This window comes from Podarcis liolepis (genome assembly GCF_965112155.1).
Source record: "Podarcis liolepis genome assembly, chromosome: 1".
Taxonomy (NCBI): domain Eukaryota; kingdom Metazoa; phylum Chordata; class Lepidosauria; order Squamata; family Lacertidae; genus Podarcis; species Podarcis liolepis.
Window position 1 is genome coordinate 78956215 of NC_139554.1, and position 14853 is coordinate 78971067.

Below are 14853 nucleotides of genomic sequence, written 5' to 3' on the forward strand. Positions count from 1 at the left end.
GAATTAGGCATGCTTTCTTGTTAATTTATAGAGGGGAAAAGACCGAAACAGGGTAGATATACATCTTCTAATTGCTGCCTGATAGTACTTTATCACATGTAATTACACTGATCACCACCTTACATCAACAACACACTGGAACCTGCTCACATATTAAGGATATTGTAATAATAATAGGGGTTGCTCGTGCGTACGTTGCCGCCACTCCTGGCTAGGTTGCCTGGTTAAACCTGTTCTGTCCGGACAGCCCTTCACTTCGTGGCTGTTTCAGTCGCTAGCAGAATCCGTCAGTGGGCGTTTCTTAAACCTTTTCCAGCATAAAAGCTGTTTGACCCCAAGTCTCCTCCTACTCTCCCTGCACGGAAGTCTTCTGCGCAGGGAGGGTGTGGGTAGTGGAGAACCCGTGCTCTCCCCGCTGGTCTCCGGCGAGGAGTCCTGGAGCCCCCTCGCCAATTCCCCCATCTGCCCCCCTTTATCCCTGGTGTTACACTGATTTCCTTCCCCAGCTGATGAGCTGCCTCTCTCCCTGCTGGGCCCTTCTCCAGCATCACTTGGGAGCCTTGCCTCCGCCTCTGGCTCCGATGTCAGTTCCCTGACAGATATGCTCAGTAGTTATTTTTAAATATTACTTCTATATCACCTTTCACGAAACACACAATCAATTAAGAATATACAATGGGTGGAATTCAATATAGCACAAAGGAGAAAGTCCAAGCATTTTAGCTTGCCCAACAGAACTGATAAAACAATTTTTCTTCCCACTCCGGTTCTGGGGGTTCTCCCAACCCTCCAGAAAAGATTTGGGGGAGGTGCAAGAGAGAGCCCCATTCTTCTTGTGGGAATCTTCATGCTGGCATTCACTAACGGAACTGGGTAGCTGAATTCAGCCCATTAAAAATAATTAAGACAATACAACAGCAGCTACAGAGCCAGTACAAATTACAGTAAGATGGTATTAATGGGAAGTGAAGGCTGGGGAGAAAACTTTTATCAGGCACCAAAACAAAGCACCATTGGTCCCTACTTATCACACAAGGCAATGCTGTTTTATAGGCTTGGTAACAATGAAAAAGACCACCACCCTAGTTCCTGCAAGATGGATCTCAGCAGGTTGTAGCACAAACATAAGGGCCTCATTCAAATATTTTACTGACTGGGTAGTCTGTAAACATAACTTGGGCCCAAGTTGTTTAGGGCTTTGTAGGTCAGCACCACAGAACTGGCAGCCAGTGCAATTCTTTTGTAAGTGGTGTCATATGTTACGCTATGCTTGCAGCAGTAGCTCAACTTAGTCAATGCAGCATTAAGGGGGATGTTGCAGAGACATCTAAAATGTGATTAGGAAATAAACTGCATATCTGTATCCACCTACACAGACGAATCATTGGCTAAATACTGGTTATCACTTCTGCTCAGTCAATGACAACATTATGAGATGCCTCAACTTTTTAAAATTCAGGTCACAGTATGAAGTTTTTGTCCCTAGGAAATATGTCATCTATTATTTTTAGATCTTTTACATCCATCAAATCATGTTGCTTTCTTTTATCTGCAGTCAATTGTTTTTGACTTAAAGATAACCTCAGGTTATTCAACAATGTGAGAGCATGAGAAGAGTCTTTGGTTCAAACCAAAGACGCATCCTGTTCTCATAGTAGCCAATGAGATGCCCAGGTGAAATCTACATCCGAGACCTGAGTATAAACAGCACTTTCCCCCATTTGCAATTACCGCCAACTGGCATTCAGAGGCATATTGCTTCCAGGACTGGAGATAACACATAGACATCACAGATAGCAGCCTTTGATAGTATTACCCTCCATGAAATCTAAGCTATTCAATGAATCCCTAGGACAAAGCCCCTCATTAGATACCACTAAGAATAGGATGCCCTTCCAAAAGAGGATTGAAAGGTGTGCTACTCTAGACTTCAGAGTGTGGTCAGAACGTATACTGAGAGGCCTTAAGATTTGAAACTCTTCCATTTACAGCATTATCAATGCACCTCCAACCTAAACCTGTGAGTCCCTCAATAGCTCTACTCACATCTGGAATGAAGAACTGCAGCTCTGTTGAAGAGCATATGATTTGCATACATACATACATACATTCACAGCTTCCGTTTCTGGCATTTTAAGTTACAGGATGGAAAAAAGCCCTTGTCTCTCCAGCATTTAGATTTATTAGGCTGAGCTGGCTATTAGTCCAACTTTGTGTAAGGATTGGTATCTGCTAGGTTACTTAGGGGTCTCATCAGTGCTTTTTTTCTTAAAAAATGTTTAGGGGTACTCTCATTTTCCTACTCATATTGAAATACTGCCCCTCAATGAGGCCAAACTTAGATTCACAGAATGCTTAGGGGTATGCGTACTCCTGCGTATCCCCAGAAAAAAAGCACTGGGTCTCATTCAGTTTTAGGTATGAATGGCATAACTATCATTTATTATAGAAATGGAAACTAGGATCAACTGGAATAATTCATTAATATCACCAGCACGGTGGCTTTACAAAGTGCAAGATGACAAAGTACAAAATACAGTATGGAAATCTGAGGTCATCTTTAAATAAATTCACCAAGTTTACCAAGAACAATTGTATTCCAAGTTCTAGAATACACAGATGACACATTTCCGAAATTTTCCACAGACACCACTCACTCCAATTTTCCACACCAATTTTCCACTTACAAATATTACTGAAGGCATGTCAGAATAGCATCACATTCTTTCAAGAGCACTGATGTTTGATAAAAAGAACCACAAAAGCCTACAATAAAAATTGCTGCCATGATAAAGGCAACTGAAAAACAACTCCAACAGGGTAGTTAAAGACCAGCCTCTCTTTTATAAGCATATATAGCCAAGTTCACACACACAATGAAGTCAAGCCTTGGTTGTCGAATGTAATCTGTTCTGGAAGACCATTCGACTTCCAAAACGTTCGACAACCAAGGCGCAGTTTCCGATTGGTTGCAAGAGCTTCTTGCACTCAAGCGGAAGCCGCGTTGGACATTCCGGTTCCGGAAAATGTTCGAAAACTGGTTTTCTACATTTGGGAGCCGAAACGTATAATAACGGAGGCATTCAGGAACCAAGGTTTGACTGTATTTTGCAGTTATATTTCTGCAACTTAAATGGTATATGGGAAAACCTATTATAATGTGCATCTATCAGCTATGCAACATCAGTTGATTCTACACTTGTCATACACGCAAGAACCTGCAGCCAACGTTCTGCAGGTATACAGCCCGACTTAATGCAAGTTCTGAACTAAAAAAACCCCCCACCATTTTGAAATATCTTTCTGGCCCTAGGTAACATTTACCTAAGAGAGCCAGTCAGTTTACATACATCATGGGGTGACAAATAAGAGAAGACATGACCTTTGCTGCTTCTTTCGTGGTGCACCTCTAATTAACAAGAGTTTTCTGTTTCATTCAAACTGAGACATTACAGTAACTATGACACAAACCAAGGTATTAAACCACAACAGTTTAAAGCTGGTTTAATATCCTGCACTGCTCTGAAGCTGATGACCATAATTTCCTGTTTTGTCCAGACTGTACTGTGATTTCCACTGGAGTTTCATATGCATTCTTCTCCGAGTCTTTGTTTCACCATTATACAATTCACTCTGGCCATACCGCATTAGCTTGACTATAGCCCTATAATATTACTGTAACACAGGTGAGCCTTTGTGCTGAAAGTGGGTGGGAGAAAGTATTTGGCATTGCAAGGAGGGAAATGAGAGGTGGCAGCAACATAGCTGGCCACTAGCCTTGTCACCTATAATTTCTATTCTACCACAACACCGTAATTTCCAGCTACTCCACAAGTAGCACGCACATGTTTCAATATATTCAGACACGTTCAGTAGCTTTATATATACAAAAATTCAGTAAGTGGTTCCAATATGAACCAGTTATATGAAAACTGTAACACAGGAACTATAGTTCCCACAATATTTTTTTTTATAATTGTGGTAGAATTAAACTTCATACTCCTTCCATCGTTCTATCTGCACAAGCACTGCAGCTTGCTAGATGGAACAACCCCTCCCTTCCTCCCCCTGCACACTGTTCTGGGGAGCCCCCTGACACACACCTGCAGAGGCAGAAAGCCCCAATATGCAAGAAGAAGTCTGCACAGGGCTTCTGCGGATTATGTGAATCCTGGCTAGGTGAATCCTGCCCAGTATTATTTAACAAATTTTACGTATGACTTACTCTACAGAAAACATCAATCTGTTTTATTTTCAGCAGATAGGAATATTTTAATAATGCTTCTCTATCGGAGAAGCCTTTTGGTTTATCCTTTTTATTTACTTTACTTTGGGGCAGTCTTTTAAATCTCATGATAGAAGTCGAGGAATTCAGTCAATAAACAAAAGGCTCTTTTCCTTATACAACTACAAAAGTTAAAGCTTTGATATAACTGTGGAATCTCCTCATACAGAAAACATATTTACATATTTGGGGATATTTTTACAAATGACAGGGAAGTCATTGCTATGCGTACAATGGACTGATAAATTTATCAAAATCCAAAATAAACTAAAAGTAAATATAAGAAAAATGGGTACTCTAGCTAGTTAATAATAAACTGGCAATAAAAGCTGACTGCAACACTTATGTGACAGCTAGTTACCTCTTTGTGTTGTAGGCTGTATCCTGTGGGGTTTCTTCAAGCAGTGTCACATATCCCAGGGTGCAGGTCAGGATGAACAGGACTGTTAAGGTGTGTGCTTGCCTATTGTACAGGGGGGTGGGGAGAGAGAGAGAGAGAGTGAGTCAACAACAAATAATATTTTTCAGGACTATTTACTGTTGCTCAGTATCTTCAGCAGGTTAAAATGTATTTATTTTATTTCATTTATTAAAGATTTACCCTTCCTCCAATCTAAAGTTCAGGGCAGCTAAATTTACTTATTTATAGACCACCTTTTCAAAAACAGTTCACTTAAAAATACACTAAATATAAAAATAAAAGTTGAACATGATAATTGATTCAGAGAAAAACAAACAAACCCTATACTAACAGTTTCCTCAAACAACCCAAAGCGTTGCACTCTTTGGAAGGTCATAAAGAAAGTTCTAGTCCTGACTTCCACAGACAGATCGTCCACAGCCTGCAAGTGTAATAAACCAAGCAGCACAGATGGTAACATCAAGCCTTGAGGAACACTTTCTACCAATTTCTAAGGGGTGAATTAGTTTCCAAATGGCAAAATTCTGAGCACAGTCAGACAGACACTGCTGCAGCAACAGCCCGTACGCCCGAACAAGGTGATCAAACTGACCTAAAAGAATGGCAAAGGTTGCAGTAAAAGTTACTCTGACAGCATTAGTACAAAAGCTGTCAATCTTTAGCTAAGTAGGGGATCATAACACTGCATTGGAAGCTTTCCTGTAAATAAAACTTAGCTTCTGAAAATACAATTGCCTTCTCACAACTAAATTGAAGCTTAGTATATAAATAATATGAGCACTGTAACCAACAGAACTACACTATGCATAATCAGTGTGCAGGAACTCAATTTTTCAACTCAGAAGACTGGAAGTTGAGGCACAATTTTAAGGAATTTCAGTTTGGAAGGGTTTGGATTTGATACCCCGCCTTTCACTCCCTTTAAGGAGTCTCAAAGCGGCTAACATTCTCCTTTCCCTTCCTCCCCCACAACAAACACTCTGTGGGGTGAATGGGACTGAGAGACTTCAGAGAAGTGTGACTGGCCCAAGGTCACCCAGCAGCTGCATGTGGAGGAGCGGAGACGCGAACCCGGTTCCCCAGATTACGAGACTACCGCTCTTAACCACACTGGCTCACAACACACGAAAGATTATCAGAAAGGTTTGTTTCTCCACATTAACCAACACAAACATGCCGGCAACTTTTCCATGTACCAGCTTTCAGTAAACTGAAAACTCCTATTTATAAAGATCCAGTTTCAAATATAAAAGACTTTGCGTATTATTCTAAGAGAATAAGCATGCAGTGTTACACAATTCACATGATGGGACTTCCCTTTCTTCTCCTGCTCACTATATCCCTCTGCATGCTCTCCAATCTGTTCTAGAGGATCCTCAAACTCTTCAGAGCAGATTGGAACACATAAACATTATAGAGTGTATGGGAAATTCATTCCACAAAGAGTGATGGATGATCATCATTCAATAGTTTTCTTCATTTCTCGTGGGCCACTTCACAGAACAGAGGGTCCAATATTCAAGCATCATTTAACAAAAGAACAGAAAAGGCAAACAATTTATCATCAATAGCAATAGTATATACTTTGTTGAGATGGCAGCAATAAGGAATGGAAGAGGACATTCATGACCTAGCTTCTATGCAGAGATTACCACCAGTTCAGTAAGCTATGGTTTAATTCTGTACAACTAGATTAGTTTTCTTTTGTGGATCCTACATAAGGAAATGTGGTCCCCAAGTTATGTTCCATTCCATTTTCTGCAAGTCACAGAATGAGAGCTGCTTTATAAAGGACAGGCAGAATCACCCTGAATGACTTATTTTCAGCATTGGGGCATTCTTCTCCCAGAAATCAATGAAGACCCAGCAACTTTAGGATGAAAACAAATAAAAGGTAAATCATGTGCTCTTTTGGCAGCATTTATCTTTAAAAACCTCTAATCCATTCCAATCATCTATATTAGAGTACAGCATAAAATTAAACTCAATGAGAGGACAGATTTTAGTAAACACACAAGAATCAATTTAAAGGAATCAGCAACAGGACAGCCACCTATGTCTAGATAAACAAGGACAGCCATTTCCCAGCACTTTCCAGAAGTCCTTATGAAAAACAAAGTCATTTGACAATGGTTCATTATTCTGTAAAAACAGCAAAGCTGAAAGAACTTGAGGGTTGCTCCACAGGTTCTGGCGCAACTCTCAACAGTACACAGATAACCTCCCAACTTCTCCTTCATGTACTTCTGAAGTAGCTCACTTGGGGCCAAACTAGAAGTTATGTCAGAAGAAGTGAATTACAATAATGCAAAGCCCCTACAAAATGGGGTGGCAGCACTGATGGGCTGACAGCACAGGCAGGAGAAGCATTCCCTGCTATGGTCTCTCTCCAAGCCTGCTTTAAGGGGGGAGGAGAAAGAACCTTCCATCAGTGGTGCTCCATGACTGAAGCAAGCCTCACTAAGAGAAATAGCTTAAAAGACTTTATTTTAGGAGGTTGGCACAGAAGGTTATTTACCTCCCTCCCCACCTTCATGATCTCCCACTGCAATTTCACTACAGATTTCAGTACAATCCAGCCTAAATTGTGTTGCTGCCACATCTACTTTGCCCCTCAGTTGAGATGTTAAATGCTGAATGTTTCCACACAGACTATATTAAGGACCATATTAAATATTTATCTTAAGCAGAAGGACAGTTACAAACCTGACATAAAAAACAGCAAACATTTCAATCTCCCATGAACATACTGCTAGTCTGTAAGTCTCAGTTCTTCAGTAAAAGAATTTCAGAGGAAAAATTCTAGCATTAACATGCTGAACTACAATGAATCAGTAAGTGATTTTAAGATGCAACTGAGACCAAATATTTTTTCTTCCCCTATAAGTGTGCTACATTATGAAGTTTGTGCTACAGCTGTGAATGGTCACAGTGCTTCTTTGTATACATTTCAACTTTGTATAGAAATGTCACACTGTTTACAAATGCACATGCACTCTCTATGCATGGATTGCACAGTTGCACTGCATCTACTGGCTACACTCTGCTTCCACCCACAATGCCTACACATTAAGAAAAATGTCAGGAAGAAAAAACATGCATGTGCCACTTTACATAAACATGGCTGCCCTTTCCAAACATTTCACTGGATGCATTATTTTAGGGATTGAAGCCTAAGTGTACAGCATTTATATGGTGGCCAAATGTGTGTGCGAACAGTCCTCATATGCCTCTTACACCAGCACTAGAGAAGCTCTGACCTATGGGCCCCAATTAGGCCTTCCAGGCCTTTCCACTTAGCCCATGAGACCATTTTGACAGAGCCATGCTCACCTGTCCTACACCTGACATCATATATGATATTGGCTGTGGGGCAGGCAAAGGGGGAATTGCAGGCATCCCCCATACAGTTCTCTCCTAAGCACCACTCATCAGCTGATTGATTACCAGTGCTTGCAGGAAGTCAACCAACTGATGTCACAATGACATTGGGCAACCTAATTTTGCCCAGTGCAGTATGTGATTTTTGAAGTTCTGACAATAAGCTAATTGTTGGGGCTTTAAAGTGCAATACAAGGCTCTCTGGAAGTACTAACAATCAGCAGGCTATCAATGATTGCAGAGTTGTGTGCAGCTCTTTGAAACTCTAACAATTGGACAATGGTCAGGACCTTTGTACCACACACAAAGCCATGTACCACACAGGGTGAAAAACATCACCATCACAGGGATGTCAAGTGATTGATAGGTGGGTGGTCCCTATCAAACTTAGCTTGCAGAGGTCAGACTCTATGATCCAGACCACTGACCAGATCCAACCTCCTTTTCCTCTTTTACATTTAATGAGCATTCAGCCTCATTTACATGTTTGCTTTTAAACTGAGGGTAACACTTCATGTATCTGATGAAACTGACTCTTGTCCATAAAAGCATACACCATACTAAATCTGTTTATCTTTAAACTGCCAATAGATTCTCTTCTTTTTGCTGTAACAAACGCTCAGAGCATGAAAAATTACTTAAGACTACAATTGTAATACTACTGGCTGGGAGTAACTCCTAAAGAAATGCATTGGGGGTTTTTAACTGTTTATTTGTCTTTTTCAGATACTATACAGAACATTGAATGGCTGAATGGGGTTTATTTTTGAGTGGGCATGTATAGTAGCGATGGGGAACAATTTTCTGGCCAAGGGCTGCATTTCCTTTCAGGCAACCTTTTGTGGGCCACAGGGCAGCGCTACGTGTCAGAGACAAAAGTGGGAACAGCATGAAATGTAAAAATTTACCTTTATACAATAGATTAGTTTCTACACATATTTCTCTAGTCTCCATTCAGACAAACAAAAGGTAAAATATTACTTCAAAAACACATCTCAGTCAGACAAAAACACTCAAGGACACTACAAAGCCAGCAAGGGGCATGCGTGGAAGAGTTCCAAGAGCAACAGAGCTGTGTTTAGCCTTTTAGACTGAGGTTCTCCACCCCGATGCACTACTGTCCTTCCAAAAAAATCAGAAAGTATGTGTGCATGCTGCACTTTGTGGCAGCATGTATGTTAATCCACCTTAAATTATGATCAATGAAAAATTACATTCCTCAGTTATTCACTATTAGAATGAACTAAACTGAATCTCTAAAAGAATGTGTTTGGTGATCACGGTAACATAAAATACTATGAAAGATCAACATTCTGTCAGTTCTTAGATTCCTTTTTCAAAAGTTAGAGCATTTTCAAGTATCAAATGTAAGAGTATTTAAGAACTCATTAAATACTGCACTTCTCTTCATAGCTTAAATGGACACATATAATCAAAATAGCGTTAAACAAACAATGGTCAAATCATTGAAGAAAATCTAAAAGATCTGACTATACTATAGAACACTTATCACCCAGAATAACGAAACATCATCAACAGTATTGGAAAAATTGTTTAGCAATAAAATGTACAATCTTTAAAATAGTATAAAAGAAGCAATCAAGTTATAATTTTACCCATTCTCCATTGAAAGGGCAGGACTGTGCCAGTATGTCTGCAAGATCCAGTTATTTGGTCACTAATTCAGCCAATACACAGCAACTTCCCAGAATGTTCTCTGTGGTCCTTCCTGAACTCTGATAAAAGATTGTGTTTCCTAAACCTGAGATATTGCAGGCTCTAAGTCAGTCCCTACAATGTTGCCGGAATGAAATAACCACTACAGCCTCACTAGGTATACTCTATGTTTGCAGAACTCTCACTGAATATCAGCAGATCTTTCAAGATCAACATACTCCAAATTTTATTACTGCCAAGATCAGAGGAGTCAAGACTCAGGGGCAACCTCAAGCCAAACCAGGTCCGAGTCACTTCAAATCAGGCTCTTCTATCTTTACTAAGCCTCTTGCAGAACCAGAAAAACTATGCCCTCTGTTGTCTTTGAAGAAGATAAATTGATGTCAAAAGCTAATCATTGTATTCCCTTTTCCATAATTGATGTATGTGGCACAAGAAGAAGAAAGGGTTTTGAAGCTGGAAACCATGTTACTTAACATACTGTGGAGGATAAAACGCTTGAGAATTTTTTTTAAAGTTTGCAGGAAATTTTGTCTCTCCCAGTGAAACTAATCAACAACTGAGTTGATGCTTAATTAAATTACCAGATTTCCAACTAACATCATGCTGTTTGCTAGAAAATAATTTGCCCTCTCAAGAATTGCACGAAAAGAAAAAGTTACACCTATTGTGGAGGAAGAAAAGAACCATCATTCTGGGTATTACATTACAAGCCTAACAACTGTAATGGAAAGAGAACAGTGGCACCTCAAAGATATAAAGCAAGTGGAATAAATAAAGACACAAAGTGGAAAAATATACAAGAATTAGTGATGCCACAATTACGATATCTTTGTAGGTAGGTATTGTGCTATATCTTTTGTTCTTGTGTAGGCTTTTCATGGCAAAAGAATTTTTATTATTTTTTGCTTTGAAGATGGTTTTGATACAGTCTTTTTTCATACTGTCTCAACAATAATAAAGTATGGCTTTGCTTTTAGGTGTGCATCAGGACAAGTAAAGTTTTAACCAGTTCTGTTTGAGAATATAATAAACTAAACAAGGTAGTCATGATAAGTTTAAAGGAGAAAAATAACATCACACATGTGCACACCTACTTCATCAGATATGGATGTGTTGAGGTCTGTCAATCCTTTTTTTACTATAGATGAAAAATTACTTACTAGTATGTAAATATTAGTAAATATTCTGCCTCCATCTCTTCACGAGACTGCTCAACTACAAAAGTCACACTATCTTTCACTACTTGTGTCTACAAAACCTTATGTTTTTGTAGTACAAATGCTGGAATAGTAGAATGATATCTGGAAAACTATCACAAACCATTAAGCAAGGACACTTAGAGAAGTGCTCTTCTCTACAAACCGCCCAAGCAAGTATTCTCTTGAGATAAGGAGATGAAAGTGTGGTTTTGCCTTTCAACTACCACAAGTAGGCTGTTGCCTAGGAAAGTTACCCCACAAGTGTGCAGTTGAAGCAAGATCAAATGTATTTACTCAGAAATTAAGTCTAACTGAATTAAACAGGATATATTTCCAAGTATGCATGGGAAAGCAGTCTGAGTTTCCTCTTGGTGCTGTAATATTTCTCAGAGATTTTGCTATATCAAATACTCATCAAGCCAGGAGAGGTGAAAAAAGCCAGCAGTAAATATAAAGCATATTTACTCAGCAGTAAGTCGTACAGAGCTACGTGATATTTACTCAACAACTGTGTTTAGGGATGTAACACTAATCACTTCCCCGACTGACCGCAATAGCTGAGGAGAAAAACCAAAGGAGGGCCAATTCCTAAGAGAAGGAACAGCAGAAGTGACTTGAGAAAAGAAGCAGGTTCAGCAGGGCTCCTGGGAAGGAGACACCCAGGAAGAGAAGTCCAGCCTGATTCCAAAGAGATGCACATCCTTCTTTATATCCTTGGTTCCAGCATCCTCAAGTTCACCCCGCTCACTCCCTTCTCCTTGTTGGTCCCTAGCCTTTTAAACGGACAGCCTGCCTACCCGCATCTTTAGTTGTGCACACACAAGTCTATTTACTGTGGGCAACCCGTGTCCATGGACTGCGCCGTTTCCTTCCGCGTGTCAGGGGGAAAGGGCCTTGGGGAAGAGAGGCGACGAGGGGGGAAGGACACGGGGCGCCCTGCTCCGGCCCCCTTACCAGAAGAACGTGTTGGTCCCGTCATCGTACACCTCGGACTCCGTGCTGCGCCGGCTCCCGTGCGTCGTGGTGGAAGCAGTGGTGGTCGTGGGAGCGGCGGCGGCGGCTCCCGGCGTCGCGCCCCTACAGCGCCCCGGCGAAACCTCTGCCACGGGGGGAGAAGCCCCGTTGGGCTCCGACGGCGGCGGCGGTTGCTCCTCTTCCTCCAGGGCTGCCTTTCCGGAGCCCCCTCCGTGACCTCTCCGCTCGCTGCGCCTCATGACGGGGACGGCTGGCTGCAGGAAGGCGGCGGGGAGAGAGCGGCGACTCAAGCGACGCCCCACGCGCACCAGGCGGGCCCCTCCGCGCGCCCCATCTGAGAGGAAGAGGCGAGCCCAAAGAGCAACAGCGCGCTCCGCAGCTCACAGGCGGCGCTTCAGCACCGCTGGCTCGTGACCCCACGTAGGCCGGGGTCGAGGGGCGGGGCCGCGCTCGCGGAAGGCGTGATTCGCTGCCGAGGGGGCGCGCGTGCGCAGTCGGGGCCGGCGGCATGAACTCCACAAGCCAGGAGAGGGCGGGGGGACGGACAAAATGGGGCGTGGTTTTTTGTGTGTGTGTGTTTTGCTCGTGGGCGAAGAGCGGTCTGTTAGGCTCTTCTAGTCCCGCCCCTACAGCTTTTAGATAAGCGTGCATGCGCAGCTTCAAAGTTGCAGCCGTGCGCGCTTGCATGCTTTGAAGCAAGTTCCACGGCGGACCGTGGGAGCTACAAAGAGAGAGCCCTGTGGTATCCTAAAGGCGAAGACGTTTTATTATGGCGGGCTAGAAGCTTTAAACCCAGTTCTGTGGATTTTGCTGCGAAGGACTAAAACGGCTTCCCCGCTGGTAAATGGGAGTTTTGTCCTTGGAAAACAAACTGACCCTAAAACTTGTTGGTATGGAAGGAAGTCCCACCTAGTTCAAAATGGAGTTTATATTCCGAAATTGTTCTTCCAATTTCGTTGCTCAAGAGGGGCGTGGAGTGGAGGCATGGCAGAGGAAAATCTCATGTTACCATAACAACAGCTTTATTAAGCAAAGTAGAGAAGGGTCCTCTGGAACTAGGTGGTGGGAGCATGGGGCCACTTTTGAGATCAGGATTTTTGTGTTTGACAAGCAGGCACTTGGAGATTTTATTTTTCCAAGCATCAAGGTGCTTTAATAAACTAAAACAAAGTGATGGGAGAAAGCCTTGACCTTTTCACTTTCTGTCTGTTACACAGTTAATAAAGGCACAGTATGAACTTTGTCAGAAATATGGTTACAACCCTATACACGCCTACCTAGGAATAAGTTTCATCAAACTCCATGCACCTTATTTCTATGTTGGCTGCATAAGACTGTGCTATACAGGACATAACCTTACTGTATGGTGGGAGACAAATGGTGGTGAAATCTGTGGTCGAGGATGGAAGTCGGCAGGTCAGCTTTTGACACTTTAACTGATTGTCTATTATGTGTACCCCAAATGCTTTTTTACAAAGCTATTTTGTACTACCAACCTTACTGTATGCTTGTGAAACTTGGACCACTTTTAAATGCCATCTCCAACTCCTCAAAAAATCCCATCAACGGTGTCTCCAAATTTTTTTACACATCACCTGAGAAGACAGGCAAACTAATACCAGTGTACTAGAAGAAGCAAAGATCACCAGTGTTGAGGCAATGATTCTTCAACATCAATTTTGTTGGACTGGTCATGTTGTGGGATGCCTGATGATCGTCTTCCAAAGCAACTACTCTATTCCAAACTTAAAAATGGAAAGCGTAATGCTGGTGGTCAACAAAAGAGGTTTAAAGACTGTCTCAAGGCCAATCTAAAAAAATGTAGTATAAATACTGACAACTGGGAAACACTGGCCTGCGAGCGCTCCAGTTGGAGAACAGCCTTTACCAAAGGTGTCATGGGCTTTGAAGAAACTCAAACTCAAGACGCAAGGGAGAAACGTGCTAAGAGGAAGGCACGCTTGGCAAATCCACACCGTGATCAACTCCCACCTGGAAACCAATGTCCCCACTGTGGAAGGTTGTGTCGATCCAGAACTGGCCTACACAGTCAATTATGGACTCATTGTTAAAACTGTGTTTATGGAGGACAATCTTGCTCTGCTGTGAGTGATTGCCAAAGAAGACGACCTATAGAATAAGAAATGTTCCCTTAAATCAGGAATGGGGAACCTGTATACATCCAGACATTGTGTGTCTATAGCTCCCATCATACCAGACCCAGATCACAATGACTGGAAGGCCACAGCTTCACCACCCTGTTATAAACTATCAGCAGACATCAAATTAGGAAACACTACTTACTCTCATAAGGTTGGGTTCATTGCTTTATAGGTATGAGAAATCCTATTCCCCCAACCTTCCATTCTTTCCAGGGAAATCTGCCAGGTGTTGCATGGCAGCTGTAAGCAAGACTGCTGACCAAAGTGGGTGGGGCCCAGAGCCATCTCTCCTACAAACACATTCATTCTCTTTTCTCCCCTTTCTCTTCCTCCTTTTTATTTATCTCACTCCCCCCTTCTCTCTCTGTTCTCTGCCCAGCTGGTTTCCGCCCCCGCCCCCATGCAGCAGTTAAAGGTAAAGGGATCCCTGACCATTAGGTCCAGTCGTGACCGACTCTGGGGTTGTGGTGCTCATCTCGCTTTATTGGCCGAGGGAGCCGGCGTACAGCTTCCGGGTCATGTGGCCAGCATGACTAAGCCGCTTCTGGCAAACCAGAGCAGCGCATGGAAACGCCGTTTACCTTCCTGCCGGAGCGGTACCTATTTATCTACTTGCACTTTGACTTGCTTTCGAACTGCTAGGTTGGCAGGAGCAGGGACCGAGCAACGGGAGCTCACCCCGTCGCGGGGATTAGAACCGCTTGACCTTCTGATCGGCAAGTCCTAGGCTCTGTGGTTTAACCCACAGTG

The 14853-nt window shown here is 42.3% G+C and overlaps 1 protein-coding gene across 1 annotated transcript in view; it reads right to left on the bottom strand.

Moving 5' to 3' along the window:
- PTDSS2 (phosphatidylserine synthase 2) overlaps nucleotides 1-12413 on the bottom strand; it is a 38334-nt gene extending 25921 nt beyond the window's left edge. Inside the window, exons 1-2 of the mRNA XM_083480910.1 lie at nucleotides 11921-12413; nucleotides 4647-4748 (exon numbers count right to left, since the gene is read on the bottom strand). Coding sequence (XP_083337036.1) covers nucleotides 4647-4748; nucleotides 11921-12180 — 362 coding nt within the window. The 5' untranslated portion in view covers nucleotides 12181-12413. The remainder of the gene's footprint in view (nucleotides 1-4646; nucleotides 4749-11920) is intronic.
- Nucleotides 12414-14853: the final 2440 nt, after the last annotated feature.